General features: G+C 39.2%; 1 protein-coding gene across 1 annotated transcript; it reads right to left on the reverse strand.

Annotated features, from left to right (window-relative positions):
* Positions 1 to 10,483: 10,483 nt before the first annotated feature.
* On the reverse strand, positions 10,484 to 19,621 carry tmprss13a (transmembrane serine protease 13a). The gene is made up of 13 exons (XM_079225379.1): positions 19,353 to 19,621; positions 16,432 to 16,609; positions 16,186 to 16,296; positions 15,388 to 15,549; positions 14,924 to 15,050; positions 14,452 to 14,547; positions 14,092 to 14,135; positions 13,287 to 13,449; positions 12,871 to 13,049; positions 12,387 to 12,485; positions 11,669 to 11,811; positions 11,433 to 11,585; positions 10,484 to 11,301 (listed from the first exon to the last, which is right to left on the reverse strand). The coding sequence occupies exons 1-13, from the start codon at positions 19,440 to 19,442 to the stop codon at positions 11,287 to 11,289; spliced, it is 1,560 nt and encodes a 519-aa protein (XP_079081505.1). The 5' UTR covers positions 19,443 to 19,621; the 3' UTR covers positions 10,484 to 11,286.
* Positions 19,622 to 20,966: the final 1,345 nt, after the last annotated feature.

Below are 20,966 nucleotides of genomic sequence, written 5' to 3' on the forward strand. Positions count from 1 at the left end.
TAAAATAAACAAAGCATTGGAGTGTACAGCGGTCATCTTTAAAACACTCAGACTTAAGATTGATGAAAGCCTGACCTTCCAGGAGAGTCACAAGGATTGGTCATTTGTTCTCTCGCTAAGATTTGGCTTACGTGAAGCTACAATTAATGTAGTCTTGCACATTAATAATGTCAATTTTACATTTCACAACTCAGCATCAAAGGGTTTTCTCTCTTTCTCAGAAATGTAACACATGTATGGCCACTCAAAGCCTGATGGCATCAGAGAGACTGAGCCAGCAATGCAATAGACAAACAAGAAAGAGAAAAGAAAGAGACCCAGGATTAGTAGATTTGCGGCACAGGCGAGTAGGTGAATAATCATAGTCTGCTGGAGAGACTATAGTTAATCCTGGCGGAGCCAGTGACGGAGCCATGAAGTAGATGTGTGGACAAGAAGGCAGTGAGACAGCTGAAGCAAGAGCTCGCTCCATTTTGGATGTAAAAACACTGCAGTGGAGGAGCTCATGCAGATACCTGCAAACCATTACTGTGCTCAGTCAGAGAGCTGTGGCAGTTGAGATTGTCTTATATAAGGCTCATCACATTAACATGTAGAGATACACATGCACTTGTGATATATACACAGTCATATATATATATATACAGCACACTATATACCCACATGTGCACGCAAACCAACCATTCAAAGGTAGACCTAAATTATGGATATTTAACTGTATATCTTATCTGTATTTATATATATATACATATATATATATATATATATGTATATATATATATATGTATATATATATATACATATATATATATATATATATATATATATATATTTATATACTTATATATGTAGTATATATGCTATATGTTATAATCCAAATATGACAAACATTATCCAGAACAACTGACAAAATAAACAACATATTGACGTACAGTTTTCTAAACCCTAAAGGCATTATATAGAAATACAAAACGAAGAACAGCAGACCACAAAACATTACAACTTCTTATCAGGCTTCAAAGACAATCTGGCGTCGAAGGTGCTACTGGCTAAGACAAAGAACCGGAGTGAGAGACTGCTACAGAAAGGCACGGGAACGGACAAGAGCACTGAGCGACTGGCACGGTCACAATGGAGCACAACGGGCTAAAGGTTTGTCTCAGAGGCTCAACATTTTATATACAGTACATATTACACCTATAAACATATAACTCCCCTCTTACTCTTATATAACCACTTATAATAAACACCCATCGTCATTTTAGAAGGCAGCTCAGTCCAGTGGGGTTGCCTCAGTTCTCTGCTGGAGTCTCTTTGGCAGCCGCTGCAGCTGAAAGTTCAAGGACAAGATATTTAGTTGAAGCCCGATTGCAAAACATTAAACTTGCCTAAATATTTCAGTCCTTCTCTCTCTCAGTCCTTGGCTTACATCCATCACTCAAAGGACTGGTGACAGCCCTGTTGCTTACTCAGAGTTGGTAACACAGACAATATTTAAGATTGTGACATTTTTCTATAGAACATATGAGCTTTGTTTCTTACCATACTACATTACGTTTTTTATTTTCGGTTATTGCTACTTTTGTATGAACCAAAGATCTGAATTTTTATCTTTCTTTCTGTCTTCTCTAAAATCTCAAACTTTAAAATAAATTAAGAGTTGAAGTTGAGTTAAATTCCCTCACTCTATTCTACTCTACTATTCTATATATATTATAAATTATAATCTAGGAACCAATTGGCTTTCAGTTCGACAGCGTTGACGTTGCATTGGAAAGTTTCTTTCATTTAAAAGGATAGCAACTGGGAAATTCAACTGGGAAACTCAAAAGTTGGAGCATCTGTAAATGCAATAGGGAGGGATATTAAAACAGTCCATGCTTGAAACTACAAAAGGGACAGTTAGCTCCAAAATTGCAAAATACATATATTTCCTCTTAGCTGTATTTGTCAATCTAGATTGTTTTGGTGTGATATGCCTAGTTTTGGAGATGTCGGCCATATATGTCTGCCTTCTTTTGAATATACATCTTGACCCATTCAAAATATTCCTTTTTGTAAACAGTTTAATGGAGGAACTATTGTTGAAAGAAAATAGTTCCTCCATGAAACCACTCCCGACAAGGTCTGCTTTGATTACCATTAGCCGAGTGCCATATGGTCTGATTATATTCCAGAGAAGGGAGACATCTCTATAGCCAATATCTCCAAAACCACAAAGTCACAGCAAAACAATCTAGATTGATCAATAGCACGACAGGTGCTTTAGGTGTCCTTTAGATGTTATGATATTTGGACTAAAAATGTAAAGGTGACAAAGTTCTCAACAACTGTTTGCCAGTTGATTTCAATCCTTTATTAAAGGAAATTTAAACCTTGTAAGGTACAAAGTCAAACTTGCCTTGGAGAAAGGTAAGCAGTTACTTGAAGTCTATATAACTTGTATGTTCTTTCATACTCTCACATACAGTACAGTTTGACATGACGCATGCACCCGGAGCAATGGCCCTCATCCTCCCCTGTGCAGGCACTTCTAAACTCAATTATGGATGTGTGTCTCGAGGTGAGCCAGAGGTGAGAGGAGTTGAAATGTGCATCTTACCCTTGGAGACAATCAGGTTCTCCTCCTGTACCTCCTCGTCTCTGGGGGCCCTGAAGAGAGGATCCACAGGTTGTCATAGTAACCAAATCATGTTGCAAAACCAAGTCTTTGTTTGCGTTCTTTTTTTTTTAATCAGTGGACACTGACGTACCTCGGCTTCTGGTTGATACTGCAGCGACATCGTCGACCTAGAAATGTGAGAAATCATGAGCTGTGTTGTCTAGTTAGTGAGATGTATTGTCTGTGTCATCCCTGTTAACTCTTGCCCAATGATGAAGATATACTGTATATCATACATTATGCTATATATGATGTATATATTTTCCTATACCATAGCATTTATAGCAATGCTTTTTTTACTTTTTAATTCTCAATTCTAATTTTTATTTTGACCTTAAGTTCATTGTAATTCTGTGTGGAAGGAGGACCGAGCAAAATACTTTGTTATCGGTGCATATGACAATGAAAATATCTCGAATGTTGAATGCGATATATATCTTATATCATAGATAATGTATAATATATGTTTTATTTGATTGTAACACTCAAATACAATGAGTGCATGTACACATAATAAAATGATACCCACACAGAGATGTTGACTTACTGAGGATGAGAAGAATGCCCAGTGTGAACAACACCACGGCAAATGCCAATCCCCCAATCCTCAGGCTCTCATAGTCTACAGAAAAAGATGTTGACAGAATGAGAGGTATACAGGAGAAGGAAACTAAATTAAACCAATGTGCCATTCGTTGTAAAGAGTATATTCATGAGTATATTATCCTGTATACCTCTCATTCTAAAGGAAAACACATTTTGTTTTAAACTTACCATAAACAAATGGGTTTTCAACTATCTTCTTGTCATCTGTAAACATATAATTAAAACCACATTTTTAGAACTAATGAATAAAGATTGTATCAATGTGGTTAAAAACACAACCAAAGACAAGTGGGATGTCAAATACATTTAGTAAATTATAATCCTGTGCCTCTGTGTTGATGTTTTACTTATTTCATGTTCCATACAGAATCGGTATTGTTTGAGTCATTTCACAACATAATACCTCTCTTTCTTCCTCCTGTAAAATGTAAAACTGTTTTTGATGTCTCATCTTGAACTTGGAGGCAGTTACACAAATGTATCCAATCAAATGGGATTTAGGGTGACTAACCTCGGCCATCATATTAGATCACACTTAACCGTTAGCTTGTGTGTAGATAGCAGAGAAATATTGTCGGATGGTAGATAAGGTGAGCATTTGGATTTCAGCTGTTTTTCCAAAGAATGTAGTTGAGTCTAAATTGTTCATTTAACCCTCATCCTCTCCCTCCGGATCAACAACATGAGTGAAGGACATTTGATTAAAGGTAAAGAGTTTTCTGCTGCAGCTTTGCATCATGTTGTATTCATTAATTAAGTACCCTTTGCCGGCTTTGTAAAAGACCAGAACTTAATGCACCTTATTTTAACTATTCATATATTGTGTTGTGTATTAACACAGATTCATGATCAGCTCTCTTTCCTACCAAACAACCACTCTCATCTCCTTAGCAATGATTTCAATCTATAAAATAATCTAATCAACACCCAGTTGGATCTGGTCCTTCTTGGGCTTAATCCATACATCTGACTGCTCGCTGTAGAGTAATCCATAAGTGTCTGATTTGATCTGGAAACCAATAGAGCCAATATGTGGCTGTTCGGCCTGCGTGTGACCCTATTAGAGACGATATCAAGTGTACTCACCTTGCCCACTGCTCTCTGATACAGCTGAGAGGCAGCGAGGAAAGGGCAACGTGGTTTGAGTCAGAGGGTGGAAGAAAAAAGGAAAAAGGAGAAATACAGGAAATTAGGTACAGTGGGAGACTGTGAGTGAGAAATGCATCAACACTGTATTTCACAAGCTCCAAGTGTCATAAAAAACAGGTCACAGCACTGCACCACATCATCTATTTACAGTGTGTGAGTGTGTGAGCATGTGAGCATGTGTTTTACATTTAATCATACACTATAGGCATACCTCACACACAAAGTCAGTGACACAGCAGATCTGTGAAACCCACACAGACACAGACCCAAAGCAGTAATTTATGTGTTGCTCACACCTGGAGAGTGCCTTTCCATGTCAGGTCACTGCCTCCCTATGGACAGTTGTGTGCAATTCAAGTATGGAAGCTTGAGTGAGTTCGGAGGGGGGGGGGACTTACCAGCCACACACACGAGGAGTGAAGAGAGGAAGAGCAAAATAGTTTCCATGGCAACTGTTGACATATAGTAAGAAAGAGGGAGGGTTAGAGGGAATGAAAGAAGGACGAAGGAAAAAATACAGTGAAAGAGGTCTGTAAGCCGCACGACTCCAGCATATGTTCCCCTGAAACAATGAACATATATACACACAACACTAGCACACATTCAATATAATATGTGTAAAAGGGAGTCACACCAGACAGTACTGGCTATATCCATACCCCTGGAGTTTAACTGATATAAAAGGTTGAGGTTTTTATCTTGCATAACGATCCATGTTGAAGGCCTTCATACATGTTCCCTTTTCCTGGCAGAGGTTACTCTTTCCTCCCCGTCGACATCACATAACCGTGACTTTTTCATGGAGGCTATTCAATGCACACACGCCAACTGTGTCTCCGACAAAATGTGAGGATGAACCATGAATAAGTTATTTACAAAATGTTCAGGGTCAACACAAAACGCTCTATTTCCCCCCTATAATATCTGCTACCGGGAATTAAACTGTGCTCAAAGTGGTATGATTTTGTTTTGACAAGTCAGAGCACTACTTCTAAACAGAAGACACATAGTATAGAATAATTAAATGTGTATTCAACATTTATGAAACTTTCTGAGCGACAGGTTTTTAAAAGTCAGGGATTGCTTTCTCATTCTGAACAGGTTACTAAATGTAACAATTGTGCAAATGCAGACTTGGTGGCACCAACAAGTCATGAATCAACATCTATGAGTGGTCTCATCTAATTCCTCATCAAATTCTGCAGTGCAAACAAAGTGTTTGGCGATGTAGTTATTTTACATCAACCTTTAGGTCTCCCTCCTGTCTTTGAAAGCTGGCTTTTTTCAATGTAAGTATGCCGGCCCTAGCAACGACTATTGAGAGTGATGGTTCAATATAGGTGAATACAGGTAACAACGATTTGGCAGCAATATATTTGATGAAGCATGTTCAAGCTCCACAGTGAAGTAATATAAAGTGACAACTCTATAGCTCAGCTCAAACTCTTTGAGAGCCATGGCTGGTTACCTGTCTGCCTAAATACCATCTGACTGTCTCATGACGACCAGTTAGGACATATAGTGCACTTAAATGAACAGAGTCCATTATAGTCATTAGCAGAGCTACTGAGGCAGCATTCCTGCCCAGTTGTGGTTTGTATTGGCACTTTGTATATTTTATTTGTGAGTCATCAAGCAACAGACTGCTAACAAGGACATTGATGAAATAATGTGACACAAGATGACAACCGAGGAACCTAAGGCCTATGGCATCCATTAAACTAATGACATCTAACCGTAAGATAAAAATAAACTCTATGTGACCTTGGAATGAGTAATTAAAGGGACAGTGTGTAAACTTTAGGGAGGGGGGGGGTAATTGGCAGAGATTTGATCTAATATGCAATTCAAGTTTTAATCAGTGTATTATTACCCGAAACCTAACATCATTAGGTTTTCCTTAGGTTAGAAAAAGCCATATATGCTGTATCTACAAAGGGAGCATGTTGTCTTCCATGGTGTCCGCCATCTTGCACGCCATGTTTCTACAGTAGCCCTGTATGGACACTGGCTCTTGTGAGGGCCTTTCCCGTTTTACATTATCTGAAGGTAGGGATCCAGACGTTCCTGACGTTAGTGGTGCTTTTTATTAGTATGTTTAAATGTATGTATTTTATTATCACGCTGCATCTGCTTTACTCTCTCTGTCTGGCTGATCACATATACGACACATACAAGTATACAAATACACAAATACAAATATACAAGTATATAAATACATGCAAAGTGCGGGCAGATAGGCCGCTGTGGTGAAGTGAACCAGGTGATTTGAAGGATACTCGAGTTGACGGCAACTACGCTTGTTACTGCACGTGCAATAAAAATACGAATAAAAAGTCAATACTTCATCAATACATATGTGAACATGTTAAACGAAAGTGAAACCTATTTCAGGCCGCTATGTTTACACAAACATTTTAAGCGTCACGGAAAACGTGCTATGAAAAATAGTACTGTATTATTCAGAGTGGTACTTTTAAAGTCTAGTTAAAACCAAACCCAAGAAACTTTTCTGATAAAAACACATCACTTCAGCTTATTTCACAAAACCTGCATGAACATTCACTAAAAAGCACAAGTTGCATGTATACTGTATGTGAATGTGACTACGATTGTCTGTCTGTGTCCGCCCTGTGGCCCGAGTCCAGTATTTCATCAAACAGTATGCTTAATTACAAAAATCTTGTTTTTCTCATCAATCTGCATGTACAGGGCAATCTGTACTGCTGTAAAGTGCTGCAAGCCACAAATTCCACTGACTGGCTGATTTTGCGATTATTCAATCATCATCATTATCATTGAAAGATGGTCCATTGAGATAAAGTCTCCATTAGTTAACTATCACAGTTCTCAATAGCTGATTTCAATGAGAAACAACAAGTGTTTCACCAAACGTGAAAAGCTTAATGCTAATAACTGAAAACTTAATTTAGAAACATGAACAGTGCATCAGGCAGCTACTTATCCATTTACAAAATGTTCCTTAGTAATGTTTAAGATAGTTGTGTCAATCTGATACTAACAGAGAAGCAGAATAGTTGATGCTTATTGTGTCTCCTCTCATGAAGACACTTAGTGGCATAGATAACAGAATGAGTGCTCACGGTTGAGTGGCATGTTGGACAACTTCCACTGGTTCTGGAAAAACCAAAGATAGTCTCGGGTTAAAGGCAAAGCCATCAGTTAGACTCAAAACGCTGGATGTCCATTCACACCACAAAGTTATTTTATAAGTTATAAATACATAAGTTAAACAAAATACCTTGTTACATATTGGTTTTAGAAATGTAACCAAGTGGGAGCATTTTACAGATGAAAAACAAAAGTTGTCAGTGTTCTGTTGTAATGTTGACACTGTTGCTAAATGCAGTTGGACATATATACCTTTCCCAATTGTGTACAACAATTTCTTCAATAACCTGATCAGTTAAGCTCTATTTTAATTTTATATTTGTTAGAACATACTTTTCTGATGCTCAGAATAATTACGAAAATAATGAGATCACAGTTAACAATAAAACTGTAGGATGTAAAATGTATCTCATTGGGTCAGTGACACACGTTTCTCCCGTGAGAATCATTTCAGGCACCATGAAACTGCCAAATGTAATGTTCCAAGCTGCTATTCAACGCCAGCCTTTCTCTCCCCGGCATCATACATGGCACCTGAGCAGTCGCCTCTCCATCTTTCCTTTACTGCTCCATTGTTTAGCAAATATCAAGTTCCGGAGCCAGGCTCCCCTTTGTCTGGAAGGAGAGGTCAAAACATGGGCAGGCAGGATGACTGTATTTGTTTGGGGAGGACAAGGACATATCAGGAAGACAAGCAGAGAGGGATAGACATTGTCTAGCGGGAGAGTGCAGGCAAAGGGCATGCAGTGGAGACACTGTCTGAGGAGTAAGGCAATGGGAAGGGCACTCTGTTGTATGATAGTGACATTTACAAGATGCAATTCACAGAGCATTAAAAAGGAAGGTCAGGAAATGTGATGAGGCAAGTGTGACAAAAAAGGGAGAGGAAGAAAGAGAAGGCCAATCAAAGAGATAACACAACCAAAAACAAAGGGAGCTGTGAGACGATAAAGGGATCAGCAGAGAGCTCCACAGTATCTGAGACCTGAACAACATATTTGATCAAACCTTTGACATCAAACTGTTTTGCAAATGTGTGGAGCTTCAGACAAGTTTGAGATCAGCGAGACACAGTCGTCTAAAATTACATTTTTGATTGATGACTTTATAAAAAGTTAACAAGGTCACAAAAGAAACACGATATTCAAATGACTGATGTGCCTGCAGTTTTCATTGTATGTTTTTTTTTTACTTGACACCACACCCCACCAAGTCTCTCAATTGCTCAGGATCCTTTTCTGTGCACAATGAAAATGATATTGTGGTCCTTCTCCCTGGCTTGCTGTGTATGTTTCGCTGTCTGATTGCTGGATAATGTGTATCCATGTGTATCTCTTTGTAAATGCACAACCTCAAATGTGAGGTTGATTGTCACCATTGTGCCAAATCTCCCCATTTCACTATGTGTGTATGCAGGTCATATGTTTGGTAACCAATGACCCTGAGGCTTCCAAAGCAAGTATTAACACTACTTAAATGCAAAAAAAAAATCCCAGTTATAATTAAAAAAAGGGTATTTGTTCAACATTAACTTAACTTAACGAATGTAGGGCACACTAAACAGGTCACTCCACACGTCTCCATAACCTTCGTGTAAAAGCAACAACTTGGCCCCCTATATCTGTCACCATAATGATGTTGCATCACCATGACAGCAACGTGCGTCGTTCCATAGTGTCCAGTTATCTCCATGGTAACATTCTGCACCTGAAAAAATTCTGGCGCCGAATGAGAAATGGTGGCTGGAGTTTGCACATAAACAGACGCGAGGGGTGTGGCACGCTGCTATGAAGTCAGAAATAGTCATTGTCCACATAATCTCTACACTTCCGTAAATAATGAAGTGCATCAGCTTTAACCTAGTGATTGTAAATTTGGCGGCTTGGTCCGACAACAAAGACCCACCACATTAACCTCACCTTATCATGTAAACAATTGGCAGAATAACCTGTAATTCAACGCTCGGTGCGTGACGTCTGCGCATCCAGTTGTGCGTCGCTCAACCTGTGGATCAACTGATGGAGCATAAAAACGAGCCTTGATGCGCCGTGTGCTTTTCTTTTTTTTTGTGTGGCCGTTTACAGCCTAATAACAGCGAAGACATCTCGCACGACACACGATATTTGGTTTTCAATGTACTCTTACAAGGCTTTGCAGTCAGATAAAGTGAATCGGCCACGCTCCTTTTGAGATTTTGATTTGCATTTGCAATTTTTGGGATTTTTTTTCAGCGCAAACGGATTGTAGTGATCAGTGCCAGCAGACACACCCTCATTAGATTTTCTACAGCACTGATAAACAACACGCAATATGGCATCTCTGCAAACTGACGAGACCACAGACCACGTCCAGGGGCGTGTAGGGGCAACTCGCATGTTGGCGTAAATGAAATTCCGTTAGAAATGTGCGTGATTGATCTTCACCTACTAATTGCACGATGTATGTACAACGGACTGTGTGGTCAACACTAGCTCATACTAAATGAATCCTATTAAAATGTGCGTTCCCTTTTAAGCGATCTTTCGTGGCTATTCTGATGCTGACACAACAAAATATGAAGAATAATATCTAAGACATCAACTTACCGCTTGTTTCGCCAGCGGACCGTTAGTCAACACACGTATCCACCCTCAAAAATCACACAGCTTGTCTCACAAGGCTTTTTCCAAATATTACCATTTGTCAATATGTGCACACTGGTCACATCGACTTGTCCTGGAAAAATAGATGTGATGGATAGTGTGACTCCTGAAAGAGAGTGACTACGCGCTCTCTCTCTCTCTCTCTCTCTCTCTCTCTCTCTCTCTCTCTCTCTCTCTCTCTCTCTCTCTCTCTCTCTCTCTCTCTCTCTCTCTTTCTCTCTCTCTCTCTGGCCAGCCTCATGTGTGATTGACAGCTCGCGATGGATCAACTCAAGAAGAAGAAAATTCCTTCATCTTTATTTTTTGTAATGCTCTGTGATTAATGCTCAGTGATCCCAGATTAGAAACAGTACAATATGTTAAACAACGTGGCCAATGCATATGACACACACACCATCATACATACATCAAACACAGTGTGAGTATAAGGAGAGGTTTAGTTGCACGTTCAGAGTCCAAACTCAATAAGAGGGACACGGGTCATACTTGCTTGCTTTCCTCAGTGAATTTAAAGTGACCTTTTTAATTTTAATATGGGTTATAATAGTCAGGATAGAAAAGCCTGAGATGTGTATCTGAGGAAAAAACACATCTCACCACACACACCTCTACAATTATAAATATTTTTGTACAGTATCATTTTTAAAACGAAGGAAAAAAAGATCACAGTAGTGGACTGTGTTTCATTGGCACAGGATACATAAGAAAAGGGCCAGCTGCCTTTAAAGCTTGCTTAACAAGAAGGTAAACACAAGTATACTGTATGGCTGTGACACCAAGAGGCAGAAGAATAAAATCAAGAATGCAAGACTGAAGTCAATAATGTGTGGCAATAATCAGGTAATACACATCACAGCCGAATGACAGGGGATGGGAAGTATAGATAAGGTAGAACACAAGACAGAAGTCCTGTGTTCAAGTAGTGCAATTTATTGTGTTGCTATCCGCTAAGCCGTTCACCTGAGTGCCTTTCTGTCTCTAAATATCTCTTCATCAATTCATTTTTTAAATCCATCCATGTCTCAACTTCATAGTGCAAGGTTCAGTGGGGAACCGGGGTGGCGGAGTAGACTGCCAGCAGGAGACAAAGGGACATCATTTCATCTCTCTCTGTAGGAGGCACAGGAAGGGTGAAGATGGTGAAAACCTGTAGCCTCAATCTAAATGCATCAAAATCATTTGGATGTCAAACACACCCTCTTACATTGTTTATTCAGTTTTTTTGCTTCATGTATTTTTACCTGCATATTGCTATAGATCCACGGCAGAACACGACTGACTTTGGCGTAAACGCCAGGTCTGTTTCTGTCACCACAGCCAGATCCCCAGCTGGTGATCCCCATCAGGTACCAACGCTTTTCTATCTGACACACCAGAGGTCCACCACTGTCACCCTGTAATAGTTCATACAAGTTTTACTCTAAAGGCACAATACATATTCATCTGATTACTGTAAACCATGTAATGTACTACTCACCTGACAGGAGTCTTTGCCTCCGTTCAGGTCCCCGGCACAAACCATGTGCTTGGTCACGAGGCCTGCATACACATCGGGGCCGTTACACACACGTGTATCAATGATTTTCACCATCACTTCCATCAGATCTTTGGAGACTGTGCCTATATGGGAGAAAACCAAATGCTCAATCATTTTGATGACAAGAAAGAAAGAAAAAGTCAGAAATATTGACTGAATAAACGGGGGAAACTTTGCATTGAGCTTACAAATAAGAAATGACTAATTATTAAATACAGGCACATGGCAACAGGCTGTCTTCTTCCCTTCTTTTGTCTCCAGCTTGTCTGATTAATCAAGTGTTGTACATTCGTATTTCCTGTGTTGTTTGAGAGCTGTCATTCTGCACCTGTGTCAGCTTTATTAGTGTACTCCTGCCAAATACATATCCATACATATATTCCAGACGGTTTGTTGGTAAACAACAATTAGTTATTAATTAATTAGTCATTTTAAAACATTTTCATTTATCTACAGGGCTTCTGTAGAATGGGACAGTTATAATAATTATAATTATAATAAATCAACAAGGGTGTACACTTTTAAGAAACACATGCAGATGCACATAAAGCAGACCGCTTGTCTGCTACAGCGGAAGCTGATTCAATACACTAAGCTATAAACATTATTATATCATTTGTTAAATTTCTAGTAAACTCAGCTCCTTATTGCAGTTTACCTGATCCAAACTCAGTGGTGCCAAAACCTGTGGTCCAGCATTCGGCTCCAAGGGGAACGTTCTGGTTAGTAACTGGCAGACAAGCTGGCTGGACTTCAGCTGGAAAACACAAAAAGACATGTTTAACTTTAACAAACACAGCAGCAACCATGTGTCCTTAAAAGGATAGTACTATAGACAGATGCACAAACACAAACACACAGGGCAAGGCAAATCAGATTAACAGGATGACTGTGGACTTTAAAAGCTAAGGCTGAACAGCAAAAGAAAAACATTTCCATGGCAGTTGCTGTGTTTTAGTTTTTCCATATGACACAATGTTGGAAGGATTTCAAAAATGTGTGACTTGTCAAAGGACATTTCAGATTTAAACCATGACAGCTAACCAGGTGCTGACCTTAAAACCACATTCTGACCGCAGCCTCAGCAATGACTGAAGGATGAACATCAACCTTTGTTTTAATAAAATGAAGATGTGACTGACCATTGAAACGAACTGGAGATGTGAGTTTGAGCAGAGTGAAGTCCTGGTCATGGGTCTCACTGTCGTAGTTCTCATTGAGTATGATCCTCTGAACCGAGTGGTGAACAGGCAGGTCATCCAGAGACACAACTCCAACATACACTTTCCAGAATTCCTCCAAGAGAGAAAAAGTGTTGCTTCTGTGACACAGAAAAAGACCATTCAATGGAAACCAGTAGGCTCATATCGTTTTGGAAATGGGGCTTATATTTTAAGAATAGAAGACTTTGAATCTTTGCATTGTACATTTGAAAATGTATCAGTCCGACAATATGGATTTTAGTAATTTCAATGTACAGCATGGATACTGAGACACAAATAAACACACATAAATCCGTAGAGTAAGTTGTAGGGAATATGCCAAGGCAGTCGGTCACCTTGGGAAGCAGTGGGCAGCGGTCAGCACATAGTCATGAGCGATCAGGACTCCTCCGCAGACGTGGTGTTCATTAAAATATAGTGACACTTGCCAAGGCCACTGACCCTCCTTAGCTGCGCTGCCCCCAATAATCCGGGCTGTAGACTTCTGCCGACCGCAATCTGCAAATGTAAGACAATGTTAAATACTGTACAATAACCAAAGAAACATCGAAAACATCCTAAAATAACAATGAGAGGTAATTCAATATTCATGTTTTGTGAGTTTCAGTTAAATGGTGATGATAAAATGATCATTGTTTGTCAACTTTACAAAACAAAAAGGGTTACTATTCTTTTGTTTAGACGTGACAAGTTGTATATGATATAAAAGCATAACACAAATGCATAACACTATGTTGTATATATGTTGCAGTGCCAGGAATATACCATGTACAGTAACAGCACACTCGGGGACTGTAGTTGACTGCCTCAACTAGCAGGCATGCTACACTTCACATTTGCCAAATTTTGGATTTGGTATTTCATTCTTGGTTTTCTCGTTGTTGAAATTCTACCGTGCCACCCCAACCAGTTTAATTCAGATTTAAGATTCAAAGAAGGCAAGTTGTGATTTCATAAAAAAATTGTAATTATCAAAAACATACGACAGTAATGTCAAGTGATAGTAGCCAAGTACTGATGTTTTCAGCTAGTTGGATTTGCAGTCATAATGATACTGTGTGTGTAAGACAGGGACCGAGAAAGAAAGAGAGGGTGACTGTGTGTGACATATGCCTTTAGGAACAGATGGACGCTCCTTACCCACACACTGCAGGGAGACAGTCTTCTGGTCTGGACAGGATGAGCTGCATAGTGAGAAAAACATTGTCAGTTATCATGAGTATATGCAGTAATCCAATGTGCACCTTTCTGGTTTTAAATAAATAAAAAACCTGAAAATGTCTTAGTCGACTAGGATTTCTTTTGTCGATTAAGACTTATCATCTCTGTCAAATACGTGATTTGAAGTTGTGCTTTTCTGTCATTCTTTTTGGAGAAACTCAGTTTTACAGATCTGTCAATTAATTTAACTAATTGATTAGTCGTCAAAAAAGTATTAGTGTAATTCTACTTAGAATTGCTTTGGTCAAGGACGGCCCTACAAATAACTAGATTGTTTACCTGACGTTAACATTCCCCTGGATAAAGGAGGATGAGCTGCTGGTCAGTGTTAACCCAATGGACTCCTGGGATGTAATTGGGTTGGAGACATAGGACCTGACGATAAAGGGAAAAGTAGTTCAGAAAGCTAAAGAGATAAACTTGCACATACAGAGATAATTTTGCCGATACAATGCGAGGTTGAGTCTGGAAACTCATTCTGCTTCTGTCACACTGTAACACCCCGGGGAGACCCCGTGGAAAAACAATTCAACCCTAAACACACAGCAGCAGGTGAGGAGAAATGAGATGGACCAGTGGGTAAATTACAGGTTTAGACAGAAGCTCACATTAGGTCTGGGAAAATGACTGGAAAAATCCCTCTTTCATTGAAGCCTGAGCTCTGCTCTCCTTCTGCTGCTGTTGCTACTGATCCAAGACTATTTTACATGTTGACAACATTATAATTGAGTTATGAGTTATCCTTCTTTACCCTTTAAATCCCAGTTGAGTGCAGGTCAGTTTGGCGGAGCTCTTGTCCCAGTCTTTGTAGCACACTGGTAAGAAGCGGTTATCTTTTGATGTTTTGACCCTTAGACTGTTGTCCTTGTCAAACCTCACTGGAGAAAACAAAAGACACAGAGCAACTTAGATGGTCTCTCACTGGATTATACTCAATGCAACAGTAATGTGGAGTCTTTGGCCTGTGTGTTGCTGTTGTTGCAACTATACAACATTATAGTAAAAGCAAACATCAAATGTGAAAGAAATGACCTTCACTTGACAAGACTCGTCAAATGCGAGATGTTGCTGTTTGCCTTTTCTTTCTTGTTTCTTCATATCACATTAAATGATGGGCTGTCTTCTGGAATGCACCTTGTGCGTGTGTGTGTGTGTGTGTGTGTGTGTGTGTGTGTGTGTGTGTGTGTGTGTGTGTTTGTACAGGTGCCCACTCACCACAGTTTGTTTCGTCAGAGCCCAGTTGGCAGTCACTTATTCCATCACAGTGGACAGTATTGTTGGGGCAGGTGTCGTAGTTTGGCAAAGGCATATTTTCATCTGTATCATCATTGAGCTGGTTGATGATTGCTATTGTTCCCAACTCGGTGCCAAACTGGACTGTTGTTGGGGTAGTAATGAGTGTGGGTAAGTAGAGGTAGAATGTGCCTTTATTGTTATAATTAATTAAAACAAAATGAAGACATGAAATAATACATTTAAAATGCAACTTAAATGACTACATTATCTCCGTCTCTCTCACTCAATGAATATCCGTTCAATATTTATAATTACTTTTAACTCATTCATACATCCCAAGGTAATCACATTTATTATTATTATTCAATTTTTTAGTGACGACCAATATTTTATGAATGCCAACAAAGATCTATGGAAATGGAAAAAAACAACAGGCTTACTTAATAACATGGTTATGCTAGAGGAGGGTATACTGCAAACATATTTTGAAGAAGCTGCCAACCCAAAATATTGTTATTTTTAATCTCTAAATAAAACATTATATACCAGCAATACATTTATTTTGTTCCACCATACAATTCCTTTTTTAAATACGCATATTATCAAAAACAAATCTATGAACATGTGAACAAATCTACTGTTATCAGAACTGCAAGGGCACCAGGAAATATTGTGACTAATAGATACGTTGTATGCAGTTGCCATATGAATGAATTAGATTAGCAAATGAATGTTAATGACAATGTTCAGTGGTCTGTATGGATAAACCCAGTATACCTCCAAGCCAGATGGACAGTGCCAGCAGCGCGAGCACCAGTAAAGTTCCCCCTGACCCTCCGTACCACTTGGCATTACCATCGCAGCATCTCCTCTTCTTTCTGCTGGCGGCTGGACAAAGACAATACACAAACAAATACACAAACACATAATGATAATCCTTGGGACAGCTCAGTCTCTATTTGTTTTGCTCCTACACCTGCATCCATTGTATTCTGAGGAAAATAAGCTGCAGATACCACTCACGTATGCTTGAATGTGGGACTTTGGGGTTAAATACCACAGGTGGTTTATACTGCGGGGCGTATTGTGGATAGGCGGAGGGTGTCTGGCCTAGACCCCCACCGCCATACACCACCTCCTCATATGACTTGAGGGGGGGCAGGGTGTGCACAGCAATAGAGTAGGAAGGAGGGGGCTCGTTCTGTGAGGAAAAACAGAAAAGACGGAGGCAAAGTAAATAACTAGCGAGAAGTCATGTTTTAAATAAATCCCTAGTTGAAAAAACACACAATGTGATGTGGAGTCTTTGTCCATTGTGTCCTCTATTACATTTGGGAACAAGACACCATGTCATATGTAGGTATAATGATTTCAGTAAATAGACGGACAATAAACAGGCAAAAGACTGGATAGAAAAATCATTTGCATGTTTTTGGTTGTCAGGACTGAGCACGTAGTCTAGTGTTCTTCATGCAATCCTAACACTATTGTCAAGCACGTTTGAATCCACAGTTGAGTAACAACCTCATCCCCAAAGACATGTGCTGTATCCTGGCAAAGATCAGGTTTTAACAGTTCACTTCGTATTTCTGTTCATGCTATCTCCTCTGCACTTTTTGATTCACAGCTCCTAGAATCAATATCAAGAAGAAGGAAGGCGGCTAAAATTTTGGTTTTGTGGCAGAAGTACTTTTATCCATTTGGCTAGAGGTCTATATGAGCTCACTGTAAATGACTCATGTGATGAGATACATAGGGTAGTCAGACTCTCTCCCTGGTTAAACAATAGCCTCTAAGAAAATATATCTGTCTGTGTGTATCTCTGTCTTTCTTCAATGAATATGAAAGAACAGGGTCCAGAAGAGTCCGTGATTAGGTAAAGAGGAATAAGCTTCCTTTGGTTTGTGGAAATATTACACATTTGTTCTCAGAAATAGTTTGACATTTTGGGAAATGCACTTATTTAAGTTCTTGCCAAGAGTTACATGAGAAGGTTGATACCACTTTTGTGTCTTTGGGCAAACAATGTATGGGCAAGCAGATGGTTAGCTTAGCCTGGCTTTGTCCAAAGCTAGCAATATTTGCACACCGGCACTTCTAAAGCTCACTGTTGTATGCAATATGTTTTGACCAGGCACAGTAAGTTTGTGTCTGAGTTCAAACAACGAAATATGAAGTGTTAATTAATAATTTGTTAACTTTAGAGGTGCAGGATTTGGTTACGTTACAAGTCTTTGTAATGAGCTAATCTAACCAGCTGCTGGCGCTAGCTATATATTTAACATACAGACGTGAAAGTGGTGTTGTTATTGTATCTTACTCTTAGCAAAAAAAGCTATTTCTTTTATTGAAATTGAGATAATACATTCAACTGTACACTTGCAGTATGCCCTCATTATAGTGCTATGCTGTGTATGTGGAATGCCACTTTGGATAATTAGTAATGAATGTTAGCAAATGGAGAATGTTATGTGACTAAACGTGTTGGTCCACATTGTGGCCTGAACACCTATGCCTTGAAAGAAAGTTACACAACAAGGAAGTTTATGGTGAGTCATTGCCATCTCTTCTGTTGTCCTTACAATTAAAAATGGCCAATGGCCAATGAGCTGTTGTGACCCATATAATTCACCACTGAGGTTACACCTTCATAAACAGGGAAACCAAAAAATATATGTATATATTGTAATAAAAAAAAGGGATTAATCTATTGAGGCGACACATACTATGGATTTACTCGCTATAAAAGATGTTCCATAAGATCATTTCTATTGCAAACTCATCAAGTTAAAAAAAAATATGCCTATCGGCAGAAAACGCCCCACTTAATTGATAATGTTTGAGCTGTAACAGGTAGACGAGCAGGTTTATCATATTTCCCAGCAGAGTGCTGTACTTGGATCAACTTGCATTGTTTGCCTTTTGGCCATTATCATGGAGAAATACTGGAAAAAAACATGAAAGGTTAGAGGTTTTACATTTTACTTTAACAATAACTGTGAAAATATCAAGTTACAAAGATACTCGACATGAAACTAAAGTGTCTCTTCATCTTTGTCTGTAGGGCCTAAAAGAAATCAAGGCAGATACAAGTCAGATCAGTGCATTTCTTAAGAATATTTAGTGATCTGAGTTTGAATGCGACAAAAGCAAATCTGAAATATTCCTCTTCCACTAAAGAGTCTGTCAATAAAAACCTTCAACCACCTATTTGTTGAAAATGAAATACATTGTTTGCTTGTTATTAGTCAAATGTATTAATAAACCTAACATCATCGGCCAATCAAGTTTGTCTGAGAGGGCTTTACAATATGTACAACACCCAATATCCCTGCAGTCTTGATTAAGATTAGGAAACCCTCCATACTTGTATATTAATTGCAATTGGAGCAGTAAAACATATTCAATGAAAACCACAACATTTTAGATTCCTTTAGATAAACTAAAAGACTACGTTTTCCATTATAGGTGGACACAAATTGTATCCTTCCTAACCAAATTAAATAATGTAAACACCCATTTGGTTTATCAGATCCAATAGGATTAATTGGATTAAATCAAAATAAAATAAAAAGAGTTTCAAGCAAGAGCAAAAGTTTTGACTCGAAACTTTAGACAAAATCTATATTCAAAATATCTTCATCCTTGCTGCCTGGCAGGTAAATTTAAACAAATGAAACCTCTGAGGTCAGCCTATAAACCCCGCAAGGAACAACACAAGTTTACAGACAAATAAACCCACTGAAACTCAAAAAGAGCAAACAGAGAGGCAGATAAACAGACCAAGAGCCACCATTTAGAGTGCCTGACAGGTGAGTATTGATCAAGGAGGAAGTTGAACTATTGATTTGAGGTAGGTTGAAGTCAGAGAAGAGGACAAGAGACACACTGTAGCACAAAGAGGGTGTTTTTTGTTAGAAGAGAAAGACAACGGAAGAACCTACCGGGTCATGGTTTGCCATCGGACTCAGGTCAGCAAAGAGTGGACGGTGGAGATGAGCGCAGGTTGGTGTTGCTTTTTCACACCCAGACATTTACTCAGTTACCAAGCAGTGGTTAGAGCATGGTGGCCACATCAACGTCACTCCTTTGTATTTTCTTCTCCTCTCCTATCTACTGTACGGTGTGTTTGTCACTGACCTTCATCCAAGCAAGAACAGGTCTGCCTTCCCTGCCTGACACCTCCCACATCCAGCAGCCACCATTCTCTCAGACTTCCATTCTCCTACTCACTGAGGCAGGTGTGCCCAGTGCACCAGATTCCTACCTGCCAGACCGGTTTTGTGGCAGACCAAGACTGTCAAAGCTTGTTTCGCAGTGTTACGCTCCATTGTGGCTCAAATGACACCAGCTGAGTTGTCAGGGCCCTACACCAAAATGTCTTCTCCTCCACAGAGAGAGAACTTTACTTGTTATCCCATCACATTCGTATTCTACATTATTTCCGCTTAATGCAGTATGCGTTGTCTGTAAAGTTCACAATATGCTCATAGGTGGTATCAGGAAATGCTGGGGAAAAGAAAAGCTCTATCATTGAATCCTGGAAATAAAGGTAATGATTATTGGGTGTTCAAATTTGTGACTCGTGTGTGGCCCTTTTTGAGTGTTTTCCTAAACTTTAACCTGTGAATTGTAGACCGCTGCGAATGCACAGCATATTGGCCTTCCACACTGCAAAACCTTTCCGCAAACAGATCTCCGATGTTGCTTCTGGAAACTTTTGGAGCTGCCTTCCTCTAGTTTTTAAATTTCACTTCTGTGTTCACTTTTACATTCAGGCAACGGGGCCTGGCCCCACCCACCTTGATATATATATATATATATATATATATATATATATATATATATATATATATATATATATATATATATATATTTATAATATTATTAATTATAAAAAATATAATAATATGAATAAACTATACTAATGTATTACTATTATTATTATTTGTGTTTATGAGCTATGGATATGGATCAGATAGATAGATATGGAACAGTAATATTCGTAAAATAGGATATCTGCACAAAATATATGCTTTTCCTGCTTGTCCTCTCCATACCTCTCAGCTGCCCGTGCACGTCTCTGCTGCGCCGTGCACGTGCTGGGGCAACATCGATTTTGCCCAAAGAAGGCTAACTCGGTATAATCTCTCCTCCAACACCAATTTGAGAGAAGACCTTTGGCGGAGAAACTATAGGTAAAACACCTGGACCCAGATCAACCTGACCGGTGGTACAACCGGTACCAGACCGAAAAGCAAAGCAGATTTCGGTGCTTCCTTTCGGTGCCTGAGCCGATTAAAAAAAAATATGTTTACACTACTCTGTAATGTTGCACGATACTAAAAAAGTAGCGCGGTACCCGTACGTTAAAAACGATACGATTTTGCATATTTTTATTATCGATACTTTATTAAAATAGCGCGGATCAGAGCGCACTCAATGCTCCGCACTCAATGCCCTCAATGCCTCTCATGCAGAGATGGGGCTCAAGGGGGCGGGGCTTCCAGCGCTCACACACGCAGCAATGCTCGCTCACAGAGTGATCAGTGGAGACA

This window comes from Taurulus bubalis (genome assembly GCF_910589615.1).
Source record: "Taurulus bubalis genome assembly, chromosome: 10".
In the NCBI taxonomy this organism is placed as follows: domain Eukaryota; kingdom Metazoa; phylum Chordata; class Actinopteri; order Perciformes; family Cottidae; genus Taurulus; species Taurulus bubalis.

What these genes read in the sequence shown, in the direction of transcription:
- tmprss13a (XM_079225379.1), bottom strand. Translation starts at nt 19,442, where the DNA reads ATGTCTGGGTGTGAAAAAGCAACACCAACCTGCGCTCATCTCCACCGT. An exon ending in ACTCAACTGGGATTTAAAGG is followed by an intron (nt 14,548 to 14,923) that starts GTAAAGAAGGAT and finishes CTTTATCGTCAG; the next exon opens with GTCCTATGTCTCCAACCCAA. An exon ending in GCTGCCCACTGCTTCCCAAG is followed by an intron (nt 13,050 to 13,286) that starts GTGACCGACTGC and finishes TCTGTGTCACAG; the next exon opens with AAGCAACACTTTTTCTCTCT.